This window comes from Adiantum capillus-veneris, chromosome 23 (genome assembly GCF_014529385.1).
Source record: "Adiantum capillus-veneris isolate H3 chromosome 23, ASM1452938v2, whole genome shotgun sequence".
NCBI classification, from domain to species: domain Eukaryota; kingdom Viridiplantae; phylum Streptophyta; class Polypodiopsida; order Polypodiales; family Pteridaceae; genus Adiantum; species Adiantum capillus-veneris.
Window position 1 is genome coordinate 87,234,831 of NC_140953.1, and position 14,635 is coordinate 87,249,465.

General features: G+C 50.5%; 1 protein-coding gene across 3 annotated transcripts in view; it reads left to right on the plus strand.

Moving 5' to 3' along the window:
* The window catches only part of LOC147428117 (transglycosylase), a 174,461-nt gene that overhangs the window by 129,198 nt on the left and 30,628 nt on the right, over nucleotides 1-14,635 (plus strand). For all 3 annotated transcript variants that reach the window (XM_086496310.1, XM_086496308.1, XM_086496309.1), the window contains one exon: nucleotides 11,824-11,933. In XM_086496310.1, the coding sequence (XP_086352436.1) occupies nucleotides 11,824-11,933 (110 nt within the window). The remainder of the gene's footprint in view (nucleotides 1-11,823; nucleotides 11,934-14,635) is intronic.

A 14,635-nucleotide genomic window follows, 5' to 3' on the forward strand; every position in this document is an offset into this window, starting at 1 on the left:
AGGGTCGGCTTCCTCACACTTTCACGGACCCTCCGTGGCCTCCCTCTCCCAGTCCACCTCATCCCATCCTGGTCCCTTTTACAGCGGCTTTCCCGGCTTTTCACTAGCTGGTCCACCTTCTCACCCTACCCAGTCTGTTGCTCATGGGGTGGGTGCTCCCTATCCAATGTAACCTCCCCATACACATGGCCACTATCCTCCACCATACACCTGGCCTCCATCTCCTTACCCACCTTTCTACCCGCCTCCCCCTCCATGATCCGACCACCAATAGATAGCACCTCCTGGGCGTCTTCACCCGCTAGTGTACATAGGAGTAGACCTTTTTGCATCTCTTTCAGTCCCCCACTCTCAGGGACGGGGAGTGGTCTTGTGGCGGGAAACCTGTAGCTGTGGGATACAGTGTCACTGTACATGGAAAGATAGTTACAATTGGTCGTGGGTTCACACTTGGTGGACTTAGACACATGGCAGGAGCGGTGGTTTAGAGGATATCGTGGCCAGTTCTTCTCCGCCACAGTTTGGGGATAGGGCAGCTGGAAAGTCAGAGATATTTAATGATAGCTGTTGGTTGCCCTCTTGGGATTGTATATATTTCACATTTTCTTATGTCGGTATAGATGGTTCTAGATGGTTTATGAGTCTCGAGTCTAGCATCGAGTCGGGTCTACATCACACACAATACCCTCTCTGTACATCTTGAGCCTCGACACCCCCTTGTACCCGTGGGTTCTGGGCTTGGAGCAGGGAGTGTGCTGCCATGCTAGAGTCTGTACTAGTTCATTTGAGTTAGTGGAGTCCCATGTTGTTCAGGTTCTAATGTTGAGTCTGTTGTTCTATTGAGTTACTTGTTTGCTATATTGTTCATCGTCTATAGTGTTTTCATTCTGTTGGAGTGAGATTTCATGCACATTGCAGTGAGGAGCACCCACAGTAGTGAGCACGACATATTATTCCCGCTAAAGAATTTAAACCCACTAGGTAGAGAATTCAACCTAAGGATACTTTTTTAATGAGAATTCTCCACCTAGAGGGCTTGATGAGAATTTTTTGGAGAGTGTTTGACGCATAATGTATTCCGCTGATTATTTTGGCACAAGATATGTGATGTGCGGTGGTTTGTCTATGCCCTTTTTGTTCTTGATGTTCCTTCTTCCCAAGTTGTTGTGTACTGAAGTTCAAGCCCTCTTGGTGGAGAATTTAACGTAAGGATAGAGTGCTTGATGCATGAGGGATTCTGATGGTATTTTGGCACAAGATATGTAATGTGAGGTGCTTTGTAGAGGAACTTTTTATTTTTGATCTTCATTCTTCCCAAGATATTGTGTGCTTGAAGTCAAGCTCTCTAGGTGGAGAATTCATCCCGATTTTTGTGAACTCAATTATACTAAAAATGGTGATTGTTGTTCTTTTCTAGACCTAAAGATGTTTCAAATTCCCTTGGCTTTGAAAGCAGATATTTAGACACCGTGAACCAGAGTTTGCCAATCTAAACATGAGTTGCATGCTTGACATGCGCATTTCTGTGTCTTTGCTTTTGTTGACCAGTCTTGTTCTTGTCATGAACTAACTCTATACAAACCTATTCTTGGGCACTGGTGGCGTGAGTAGGGTCATTGGAAGTGATGCTGCCATTTTTACAAGGCTGACCCATTATAGTTGTAGCAGAGATAATGTGTCGTGCTCTCTACAGTGGGTGCTCCTCAATGCAATGTGCGTGAGATCTCACTCCACAGAATGAAAACACAGAAGACAATGAATAACAAAGCAACAACAAGACTCAGCAGTGGTACCTAAACAACATGAACATCGACTAACTCAAAGAAACCAATACAGACTTTGGCATGGCAACACACTCAGCTCCAAAACTCATGGGTACAATGGGGGTGTCGAGGCTTAACTGTGCGGGGATGGTGCAGACATGCTGTGTATGAACTCAAGATGCTAGACTCTAGACGAATGACCACACCAAGTAGATGATAATTATGTATATCCGACGATTGAAACCAACCACACATGTATCCCTAAAGAGCCGCCAACGGCTAGCAGAATCCAGCTAAGCTTTTCTCCAAACTGAGGTGGTGGTGATCTGGCCATGGTGTCTACTAGACCACCATCCGTACCACTTGCCACGTGTCACTGCCCAGCGAGAGTCCGTCAAGTGTGAACTCCAATCCAACTGCAACTAAGCTAAGCTTTTCTCCAAACTGAGGTGGTGGTGATCTGGCCACGGTGTCTACTAGATCACCATCCGTACCACTTGCCACGTGTCACTGCCCAGCGAGAGTCCGTCAAGTGTGAACTCCAATCCAACTGCAACTAACTGCTTGTCCTATGACATTGTAGCCCTGATATAGGTTGCCCGCCACAAGACCGATCATCGTCTCGGTGAGAGAAAACATTAAATACGGCTAGGTGAACCAAGGATCCGAAGGGACTGCATATCCGAGAAAACATCGAAAAATTCGACAAACTGCAAGATAATCGAAAGGAAAGGAATATCCTTCATAAATGCCTAGCCAGATTCTTCAGCCAGCGTAATCTTCTTATGCGAAGCCAGTAGATTAGGGGCAAGAATAGTAGGATAGGGTCAAGAAGAGGGGAAAGAAGCTAGATAGAAGAGGGTAAGGGATTGAGGTGGATAGGTAGGGATGAGGGAAAGAGAGGGAGTAGGTAGGGGCGAGTGGGGTTGGGTAGGGGTGAGAGGGGTGGGGTAGGGGCGAGTGAGGAGGGGGTATAGGCGAGAGGGGGTGGGTAGGGGCGAGTGAGGAGAGGTAGGGGCGAGGGGGTGGGTAGGTAGGGGCGAGAGGGGGAGGGAGGGTGGTGAGGGCATGGTCTTGGGGGGGGGGGGGGGGGGGGGGGAGGGGGGTGAGTAGGGGCGAGGGGAATGACGGGTGGGTAGGGGTGAGCGGGTGAAGGTAGGGATTGAATGCCCGAAAGGTGCCACACTAAGCTAGAAGATGTTGAAGATGCCAATGCTGTCTATAACGAAAAACCAGACAAGGACACATGTAAAAGACAACCACCACCTTTTCAGTTCCAAAGCACTGTAGGCTGCAGAGGATGACTAGAATGGCAATAGAGATAAAGACAACATATTCTTCTTGTAAACGTCCCTTTGGAAGCTCATCGAAGGGAAGTTCATTGTATACAGAGGAAAGATTTTGTTTAGTGGGAGAGTCAGACACCGAGGAGGCTGAGGTGAAGGCTTGCACTACCTCTATGACCGTCACACTCGTTACTAGCTCGGGTGGCACACTTGCTGCTGGCTCACGGGGCTTACTCGGTTCAACGACAGTAGAAACGTTGGAGGAGAAAGTATCTTTAGGTAGAGACTGAATAGAGACCCCATAACAAGGCATAGACTTGGTAGCGTCCAACCACTCCAGTAGATCTTTGTCTGACATATCAGGTGGAGTAGGCTGTTCTTGTTCAGGGTTGGTTTCCATTGACAAAGAACTTTGATGCACTACAGGATCCATGCCTCCTAGGCGAATGGGTCGGATTGGGGAGCCAGGAGTATATATCCACATGGCGTCATTTCCCCAATCATGAAGCGCTTTAGTGTGGTGCAGCCATGGTCTACTGATGAGCAAAGGAAATTCGTCCCTCAACCTGGGGAAGACGAACAACAACAAAAACCAAGTTAAAGGTGACATCTTGTACGTGCAGAGGCACCTTGTTCACTATGCCCACTGCGTAGACCGTCCTTTGGTTGGCCAGTGTAACTGTGAAGGGAGCAAGGCGGGTAGGCTGTAGACCTAAAGCCAACATAGTGAACTCGGGCCGCAGGTTGATGCCAGATCCACCATCCACTATCACTCTTGAGAATTGCCGCCCCAAGACGAACAAAGTGAGACGAGGGCTTCTATAATGAGTGAGGGGAGCAGCGCGATGGGATATCATATAGGATTCTGATTGTTGCACTGGGAGCTGCCCCCCACTAGGACCTGCTCCGGGGTAAATTGACTAATGCTGGGGAGACGAACCACAACAAAATCCAAGTTAAAGGTGAAGTCTTGTACGTGCAGAGGCACCTTGTCCACTATGCCCACTGCGTAGACTGTCCTCTTGTCGGCCAGTGTAATTGTGAAGGGAGCATGGCGCGTAGGCTGTAGACCTAAAGCCAACATAGTGAACTCGGGCATCAGGTTGATGCCAGATCCACCATCCACTATCACTCTTGAGAATTGCCGCCCCAAGACGGACACAGTGAGACGAGGGCTTCTATAATCAGTGAGGGGAGCAGCACGATGGGATATATCATATAGGACTCTGATGGTTGCACTGGGAGGTGCCCCCCACTAGGACCTGCTCCGGGGTAAAGTGACTAAATAACTGCAAGGGTGTCACTTCTAAAACTCGCATCTAGCCGCCGCAGCATGTCATCGAGCAACACTTGTTGGAAGGTGTTCTTCAAGATTGTTTCTGCTATAAGATTTTCTTTTTCTACAAGTGGTTTCTCAGGCACCTTAATTTGCTGTAGGTCGGCTACTGCTTCTAAGAAAGCTTCATAAACATTTGAGAGCAGAGATGAGGATCGTTGCTTGGCACAAGGGGATCGCTTGTCGACAGCTGGAAGCGGGGTATCCATAGGTGGGATCGTGGGCGGAAGAGGGGAATTGGTTGGAAGGTTGAGACCTAAGGATGCCCTCTTGGCCCAAATGAGAACACCAGTGGGCTCTTGTACCTGCTTGAACTTGTCATTAGGGGCCACCACATGAGTAGATGGTGATGATTGAGGGGCGGTGCTAACTGCAAGGGTGTCACTTCTAAAACTCGCATCTAGCCGCAGCAGTTCATCGAGCAACACTTGTTGGAAGGTGTTCTTCAAGATTGTCTCTGCTGTAAGATTTTCTTTTTCTACAAGTGGTTTCTCAGGCACCTTAATTTGTTGTAGGTCGGCTACTGCTTCTAAGAAAGCTTCATCAACATTTGAGAGCAGAGATGAGGATCCTTGCTTGGCACAAGGGGATCGCTTGTCGGCAGCTGGAAGCGGGGTATTCATAGGTGGGATCGTGGGCGGAAGAGGGGAATTGGTTGGAAGGTTGAGACCTAAGGATGCCCTCTGGGCCCAAATGAGAACACCAGTGGGCTCTTGTACCTGCTTGAATTTGTCATTAGGGGCCACCACATGAGTAGACGGTGATGATTGAGGGGCGGTGCTAATTGCTATCGGATTGATCTTGGGAAAGGTAAACTCATTTTGGCTTTGATTTGGGCTCGAAGTCGTGGATGCACGAAGTTGGGGACAATCCTTACTCTAGTGATCCTTCACTTCAGGGCAATGACAGCAGGGAGGGGACCCTTCTGGCAGGGAGCATTTGCTTTGGTAATGTCCATATTCCCTGCATCTCTAGCACAGAATGGGCCGATTCAATTGGCAAGTCGACGAAGAGCGAGGTAGTCCTTGCTCCTGCTACATGGAGGTGGAGGTGGAGGCGTAGAAGCTTTGAGGGGATGAGGGAGCATGGGCATGATAAAAGCTTTGAGAGCGAAAAGTACTCTACATACCTTGCATAGGAGGGGCCGTCAGCAAAGGTGGCATGTGGTTTGGATGGCCATAGGGAGGAACCATGTTGGATGCAGGTGCCGGCCCTTGGTGAAGAGTAGGACCAAGATTTTGTTGTATGTCTCGCAATCCCTTAAGGTAGTAGCAATCCTTGTCCTCATGTCTAGACTTTTCACAAAATGGCAATAAGCCCGGAGGGGGCATTCATGTGGAGGGTGCATAGTAACATGGAACAGCGGGTCCGGGTCGGGAACGGGGCATAGTTACAGGGGACGGAGGGGACGGGGCCTAGGGATGCAATGGCCATAACCGGGCCGGGGACGGAGGGGAACGATAGGGAACGGCCGGATTTTCATCTGACCGGCGGGAACGCAGGTTGCCGGGGGTAGGGACGAATGGGAACGGGCAAATTTTTGAAAAGTTGAAAAAATGACCGTTTTTAACGGATAGAGGCAGCCAACACCTATTTTTTTGGGGGGGGGGGCTTTGGCCCTTGGGAGGCTATAAAAGCACCCTTGGATCTTTGGGTCTCTCAAGTTCAATGAAAGCTCAAGTGACAAGCCTCTCCTCTCTACCGTCTACTATCTAGACTCTATGCCGTACGGTCTACCTTTGGGTGCTCAAGCTCTACCCTTGAGTCTCTCTACCCACTCTCTCGCTCTTCTACCCTCTCAACTTTGAAGCTCTCTACTCTCTCTCGAGTATCCACACAAGCTCTCCTCTTAGCTCTACTCTCTCTCCACCATCATTTCATCTCAAGCTAACTCCACTTCTCAAGCCGGCTCTTCTCGAAGGAGGCCTGCGGTGCAAACATGGTCGCGGTGGGATGAAGTCGACTCTACTGTGCGTGGTAAAGGTGGCGGTGCAAGACCATGGACATGCAAGCTACGCCGTACAGGAGAACGGGTGGTGCAAACAATGTGCAAGCCTATCTTCTTCATGAACCCGGTCACGAGGTGAAGTTTTACCCTCGAGTATCTCCCGAGAAGAGGTTGGAGCTTCTTGAGAAGCTCGTGGTGTATGAGGTCGCGGAAGCGGCCAAGAGGAGCCGTTTTGTTTCCGTTGATTCCTCCGCCATGGCGACACTGCGAGAGCAAAGGGAAGCCAACCTTGACTCCACCTCTCGAGCGTTCAAGACAACTGCTTCTACACCGTCCTCTTCCATTGTGCATCGCCAAAGCACCCTCAACGAAAATTGGAATCCTAAATTGAAGGAAGAGGTGGATAGGTCGGTTGCCCGATTCTTCTTCCACGACCACATTGCTTTCCATGCCTCGCGGTGAGTTTTCTTGGCATATGCACATTGCAATCTCCCATTTTGTATTCATTATGTGTCTCGACTCTCGACTCTCGACTCTCCATACTAGCACAACATGCTCTATTTTGTGTGGATAGGTCTCCATACTTTCGAACCATGGTTACCAAAATAGGGGAATATGGCTCCTCTTATGTGCCACCTTCATCGGAGAGGCTTCGCACCACCCTCCTTGACAAAGAGAAGCTTGCTATGGAGCAAGCGACCCAAGCAACAAAGGTTTTGTGGGAGACCAATGGTGTCTCTCTCCTTGTAGAGGGATGGAGCAACACCCGCAAGAGGTCCATCCACGGAGTGGTGGCCTACTCTCGGGGGGAGATGTACTTTGTGGAGTCACATGATGCATCCGACAGTGGCAAGGCCTTAGAGATGCTTGTTGCAGAATGGACAAGCACCATATTTATCATTGGCCCGGAGAATGTCCTTTGTATGGTTGCATATGGAGAGGCGTCAAATAGGGCAACTGGGGCTATCATTGAGGGCATGTATCCCAGCATCCATGTCACATTTTGCATGGCGCATTGCCTCAATAACCGCCTCAAGGACATAGGGAGCTTGTCATGGATTTCACCTAGCATTGGTGACGCCTCTCGAATTGTCTCCTTTGTGCTCAACCATCAAAAAGTGTGCCATTAGTTCTCAAAGAGGAGCCACTTTTCCTTGCTCAAATATTCAGAGACAAGATTTGCATTCAATTGGCTTATGCTAGGCCGCTTGTCTACATGTGGCGGAGCCTTAAGGGGCCTCTTTCTTAGTGATGAGTTCCAGGCCATGCCGGAGTCTACATCAGCAACAGGATTGAAATGCCGAGAATGGGCCGACGACGCTGCTTGGTGGGAGGAGGTGAAGACTCTTGATGCCATGGTCAAGCCTTTTCTACACCTACTTCGAGTTGTGGATGGCTTGCAGCCATGCATCGGCAAAGTCTACGAAGCCATGCATCGGATGATAGAGACACTTGAGAAGCTTGTGCCTGACCCTGTTTAGTATACGGAGATTCATGGCTTGTGTGAGTCGAGGTGGAATGGATACTACTCTCCACTTCATGCGGCATCTTATGTGCTTGACCCTGAGTTTCAGGGAAGGCGTCAAGAGACCGACAAGGAGGTGAGCAAAGGATGGCGGCTTGCATTGGAGCGCCTTGAGCCTAGCAGTGACACTAGGCGCAAGATTAGAGACGAGCTATTCAACAGAGGTAAAAGAAGGGCTCCTATGGATGTGTAGATGCACAGGTTGATCGTAGCAAGATTGGCTCGGTTTTGTGGTGGGAGGACTATAGAGGAGATGGCCCACATTTGCAGCGCTGAGCTGTTTGTGTCCTTAGCCAAGCATGTACCACTAGTTGCTTGGAGCAACTATGGAGCGTGTACAACCACATTGCCTCTAAGAAGAGGAATCGCCTTGGGGTCCAGAGGGCCAATGATTCGGTGTTTGTGAGCGCTAACTTGCGCATGCTTGCCAAGAGCGTCACACACAAGGAAGATCCCCTCACTGAGTGGGAGATGGCACAAGAGAATCCATCTATGGCCGAGACACTTTTGGAGGAGCTAGAGGAGGACTTCGAGCCTCAATGCGAGCCTCGCGAGGCCTCATATGTAGCTAATGACCTCGACTACGACGATATGGAGATTCAGCAGGCGAGCACTTCGGAAGTTTGATGATCATTGATCACTCTCGAGTCTAGAGTCTATTGCTCTAGAGTCTACCTAGCCCTTTGTACTTTTAGCCCTTTGTACTTTTTGTTATCCTTGAGGCTTGTCCTTTTTGAGCCCTTGTGGCATGCACTTTTCATTTTGTATCCATCGATGTTTTATTAGCACATTTGCGCCTATATGACTCGTACTCTTTGGTCTATTTAGTGTAAATTTGTGATCAAAGTGATACTCTATGTGTGTGGCATGTGTGTAGGTAAAAAAATGCCAAAAAAATCTTCTTTTTTTTTTTGCCGTTGCGACCCCTGTCCCCGTTTCCTGACATTTGTCGTCCTGTCCTGTTCCCAACCCCGACTTGTCGTCCATGTAACTATGGAACGGGGACAGGGGTCGAAACGACAAAAAAAAACCAGATTTTTTTCGCATTTTTTGACCTACAGACATGCCACACACAATGCTCACTTTGACTACAAATTTACACTAAATAAACCAAAGAACATGAGTCATATAGACGCAAATGTGCTAATAAAACATCTAGAAATGAGGACCCAAAGGGTCGATTTTATAGCCATTGGGGTGCTTCAAAGTTCAAAAATATGGCGGGCGGTTCGAGAGGAACTGGCCGTTAGAGACGATCAGTTTTCAAATTTTAAAAGAGTTCATTGTTTGTGACCGTCGTTGCTTATCGTCCCCTGCCGTCCCCAGGACGTTTTGGTTGCGTTCCCCACACCTGGCAGGCAGTTTGTCGTCCGTCCCCACCCGTCCCCGCCCGAAATCAGGCGTCCCCGGTCTCTAGGCTCCGTCCCCTTCGTTCCCTGTTACTATGGGAGGGTGCCCTGGCGAGCAGCATGAGCTACACCAGACCACAGCCTTAGACTCCTGCTGAGTCCGGAGCTCTTCTAGCCCGCGCTTGATCTGGTCCAAGGCCTCTTGATGAGGAGGCTTCTCCTGTCGAAGAGAGAATGATCTCTCCTCTTGAAGAGCTCGTTGTAACTATAGGGCTTCGAGTTCCCTGTGTAAAGAAGTTAAAGGATTAGAAGGTCTTTCCAAAAAAACTGAGGGGGTCTCTACCTGAGGGGAGTCAGTGGCGTCAAGTCGGAGACTCTCTTGGAGTTTTTGCTCGGAAGTTTTGGGAAGATCCTTCTCCGCCCACTTCTTAACCATAAATTCACCCGGTGCTGAGGAAGTTTGGCCACTAGAGACTTTGTTCTAGTCATGAGCTCTGCAAAAGTCTCTCATTTGGTTGGAGCATCAGATTGGCCAACTCATCTAGGACCTTCTCCTGGAAGTCCCCTGGTGTGAAAGCTTCACAGAACTGTTGTCATAATGTGGTCCAAGTCGCAAAGTGGTTATGTGCAAACTAACTGTACCACTTGTCTGCTAAGCCATCCAATGTGGATGGGAAGAGTACCAGGTAGGTGTCTTCTCTGTTGAGGCCACGACCCCTGCATAGGGAAACAAATCTCCGGGCATGGTCGTCGGCATCCTCTATGGAGACGCCTTTGAAAGTCAGAAACTTGATATTCACCTTAGCCAGAACGCTTGTGAGCTCCTCAATGGCTGTCCGTGTAAGAGCCTATTGCTCAAGGGCTTGCTGTAACACAATTCGCGAGAACTTTACTGAGGGTAACCGAGGTGTAGAATTGGTTGAGGGAATGGAGGTAGTCGCGTGAGAAGAAGGTAGGGGTAATGGCGCTGGTGGACTTTTGCTTGGCACAAAGGGTTGACGCTTTCTGTAGTAGTATTCAGAGGACTTTGTCGATCCTTGAACTGCATGTGTCATGCAGTAATCGAACCCACCCAAGCTTTGTGCACTAAGAATTTAGATTGAGGTGGTCCAGACTCCACTAGACCAATGCGAGTGACCAAGATGAGCGACTAGACCAAGACGAGTGACTGGACCGGGGAAGTAACTAGTCCAGGACGAGTGACTAGACCAGCAGCTGGTCGAGATGGTTGAGAGGAAGCTGGACTTGGACCATAGCAGGCGATACCAACAGACCAACACAGGCGAGAGCTTAAACCAGCTAGCTCCTCAACCTGTAGGCGCAACGGAGTGGGACTTCAGTTGAGGTCCCACCGGGCGTGCCAAAATGAGAGCACCTGTAGTGGAGATAATGTGTCGTGCTCTCTATAGTGGGTGCTCCTTAGTGCAATGTGCGTGAGATCTCACTCCACAGAATGAAAACACAGAAGAGAATGAATAACAGAGCAACAACAACAAGACTCAGCAGTGGAACCTGAACAACATGAACATCGACTAACTCAAAGAAACCAATACAAACTCTGGCATGGCAGCACACTCAGCTCCAGCCCAGAACTCATGGGTACAATGGGGGTGTCGAGGCTCAACTGTGCGGGGATGGTGCAAACGTGCTGTGTATGAACTCAAGATTCTAGACTAGACGAATGACCACACAAAGTAGATGATAATTATGTATATCCGACAACTGAAACCAACCACACATATGTAGCCCTAAGAGCCACCAACAGCTGGCAGATATCCCAATCCAGCTAAGCTCATCTCCAAACTGAGGTGGTGCTTATCTGGCCACGGTGTCTACTAGACCACCATCCGTACCACTTGCCACGTGTCATTGCGAGAGTCCGGCCAGTGTGAACTCCAGCCCGACTGCAACTAACTGCTTGTCCTGTGCCAGTGACACTGTAGCCCTGCTACAATAGTTGCAGCTGTTAGACCATGGCTAGGGATTTTGATCAGCATTTTTTGGAGGGGGTACGATACATAATGGCTTGTGCACATGGGACTTTCAGATCTTCCTACATCAAAAGCGGGCTTGGGCTGTCTCAAACGGCAGAAGGCGTTACCTGAGAACAGGTTTGGCTGTATTTTCTTGGGCAGGTCATTGATGACTGCATGAAGTCTTCTAACAAGTAGACCAGGTTGGACAAAAGAGAAAGGTCGGAAGGAAGAGATTAGAAAAAGGAAGTGGTATGGTTATTAGGTGCTATGAAGCTTTATTGATTTTACAAGAAATCTGGTGAGTGGCTATTCTGTATAAAGCTTATGACCTAATAGCGCCCTACGGAATTAATTTATACATTTGTATCTGATGCAATATCTTTAAACTGTAGGTGTGTCCTTGTTTGCAAATGGCAAGAAGGAAAGTTTGGCTTCCCTTTCAATGATGGAGTTTCTGCAATCATGCTTTCCTTTTTTTTAAATCCTGCTTTTACTTGTGCCATTTAATTGCTTCTCTTTTGCAAGAGCTATTTCAATATCACTAACAGCAGTATCTCTATTAGTGAAGTAATGTGATGCTTAATCATTGTCATGTTTATCATGTGAGGTATAACATTTGAGCTGCTCTATTTCTCTGCAGGAGATGCTATGTGCAGTTGCAGAGATTTGTAGTAGACGTCTTCTGTATAATGTGGAATCTACAAATGGGTTGTTGAACCTCTCCCTTTCTACAGCACTGTGGCTGCATAAGTATATCTCTTGCTACAGTTTCTCAAACACGGTTCCCTTTACAGTCATTTCTTCTTTGCACAGTAACATCTTCTAAACTTTATGTCCATAATGTCAATATGCGATTACTTATGGGACTTCCCTCAGGTGCAGCAGAGCTGGCTCAGAATTCTTTGCTTGATGGGATTATCCTTCCAGACATGACTTGCACTCGAGAACAGTGGCTTAATTCAGCTCTGGTCTGTCCAAAAATTGGTTCAGTCTGGTCATGAGCTACTAGACGGGCTATACCAGATTTCCAGACATGGCTTACACTCAAGAACAGTGGCTTAATTCAGCTCTGTCTGTCCAAAAATTGGTTCGGTCGACAATAAAGTGGCTCGTTGCTGCTCCTGCGCGCTCCCCTCCCCCCCACCGCGTGCTCCTGCTCCCCCTCGCCATAGCCCCCCTTCGCCTTCGCCCTCGCGCTGCCCCCTTGCGCGCTGCCCCTTGCCTGCGCGCTGTCTGTCCGCGAGCGCTGCTGAGCTTGCACCCAGCCTGCGCGCAGCCCAGCCAGAGTGCAGCCCTGCCAGCTGCCCCCCTCTTGCTCGCTGTCCGCTGCCCTCGCCTCTCCAGCCCCTTATCCCCCCTCCCCCCCCGCTGAAGGCCTCTCTTGAATTGCCTGGCAGTGGATTCTCAGTTGGATTCTTCTTGCCGAGCTCTCAAGCGTTAGCCTTCTCGTACGCCCTTCTCCTTCAGAGCAGCAAACACTAATGGAGGCTCATGCTCCACCTCAGAGGTCGACTCCTCCGAAGCCCCCTCGCCCGACTCCGCTGAGCCCACCATTCAACTTGCTCTTTCACCGACAGAGCAAGCGAGCCTAGCCGCAGAGGTAGAGCGTTTGCAGGCTACCTCGGTCATTTGCAAGATTCTCGGCACCCAACCCAGCAAAGGAGAGCTGCGTGACCTTCTCCAGGCCCGCCTTCTCGCAGAGGTGAGCAAGATCTTGGATGTCCAGATTCTCGGACGGGGGTACTACCAGATTGAGTTCGAGACCTCCGAGATGGCTTCCAAGGTCATAGCTATGAGTCCACTGGCCATCCGAGCATCACGCGCCCACTTTCGACAGTGGCGACATGGTTTTGACCCGACTTCGGATGTGCTAGTAGAGGAGGCAGACATCCCCATCTTAGTCTGCTTTTCGGGTTTACGGAGGGAGTACCTACCACTTCTCTCCAGGATTGGCTCCGCCATCGGGACTGTCCTGGAGACACCTCATACGGCAGCATCAGTAGCTGCCAAGGCAGTTGGCATCCCCTCAGTTCGAGTTTTGGTCAGAGATACCCACACGCTCCCGAAGGTCATCCTTCTGCCTCGGGTGAGTGGGGGTTGGTTTAGACAGAGTGTGGAGTACTCGGGTCTCCCGAACCAGTGCTTCATTTGCAGACAGATGGGCCACCTAGCGAAGGCTTGTCCACGGAGGAGGCCACGACCTGCACCTCAGCCTCAGCCCCAGCCTGCCAAGGCTGGGCCGCAGCCACCATAGCCAGCGGAACAGAGCACAGATTCAGAGTCACCCTCCGAGCCTGGGGCTCCAATGGAGGAGGGGTGGCAGCTGGCCCGTGGCCGTCGACGCCAGGGGCCACAGCGACAGCCTGGCACTCAGAGTGGCCCTCAGGTGCCTACTCAGCAGCAGCAGTGGGTTCCCACGGGGAACCGCTTTGGTCCTCTTGAGCAGGAGGAGCCCCCTATGCCAGCCTCCACCTCCGCTTCACCCTCGCCAGCCGCCCCCCCCTTCAGAGTTCCCCTCCTCCTCCTCATCCTCCCCCCCACCCTGTGCTCCCGTCCACTCCCCCCCACCTTGCCCCTCTACCTCTTTCACCCCACCCCGCTTTTCCTCCCCTCCGCCCCCCCCCCCCCCCCCCCCCCCCCCCCCCAGCTCCTTCTCCCCCCCCTCCTGCTCCAGTTCCACAGTCGACTCAGGAGACTGGTCCCTCGCCGGCGGCTAGGAGATCTCTTGGCAGCGCCTTTGCCACGAGTCGCCTAGCGAGAGAGGGTCAGCCCTTCTTGCGGTCCCCTCTGCAGATTCAGACATCTTCCCTTGCAGCTATCCCTCGTGGTCTGACGAGCATTGACGTCCGACGCCGCAGGATTTTTTCGACTATGGGTTCACTCGCTTTCTCGGTGATTCCGCAGCAGACCATGAGGCAACCTGCTTTAGGGTCCATGCTTTGTTCCTCGCCTCTAGGGGGACAGAGGCCTTGGACTCAGCAGTTGGTTTCTCCTTCCCCCTCTGTGGTAGGGCTGAGACAGAGTGGTCCCTCGACTCAGTGGTGGGATGGTTGCATACACAGGTTCTCGAGTTCTCTCACCACATGGGAGAACTTGGAGTTACAGATTTGCTGCACACTTTGTGGCCACTGGCCAAGTTTGCGGTGGCACCCCCAGACTCAGCAGGATGTAGGCACATTGTGGTGTACTTTTTTGCTGATACGCAGTGTTTGCCTTGCTATGTATACATTCATGAGGACTCCTGGACAGAGGAGGTTTCTTTACGCACGGCTCGCTCTGCTTGGGCTTGGGCTAGGCACTCACTACAGTCTTGCCTATCTAGAGTACGCTCGGATGCGGATTACTCCCCATCCAAGCCAGCCTCGAAGATAGCCCGTCTTGCTGCTGCGGCAGCATTTGTTCTCTCTCGCTCCCCATGAGGATCGTCTCGTGGAACGTGCAGGGACTACGTG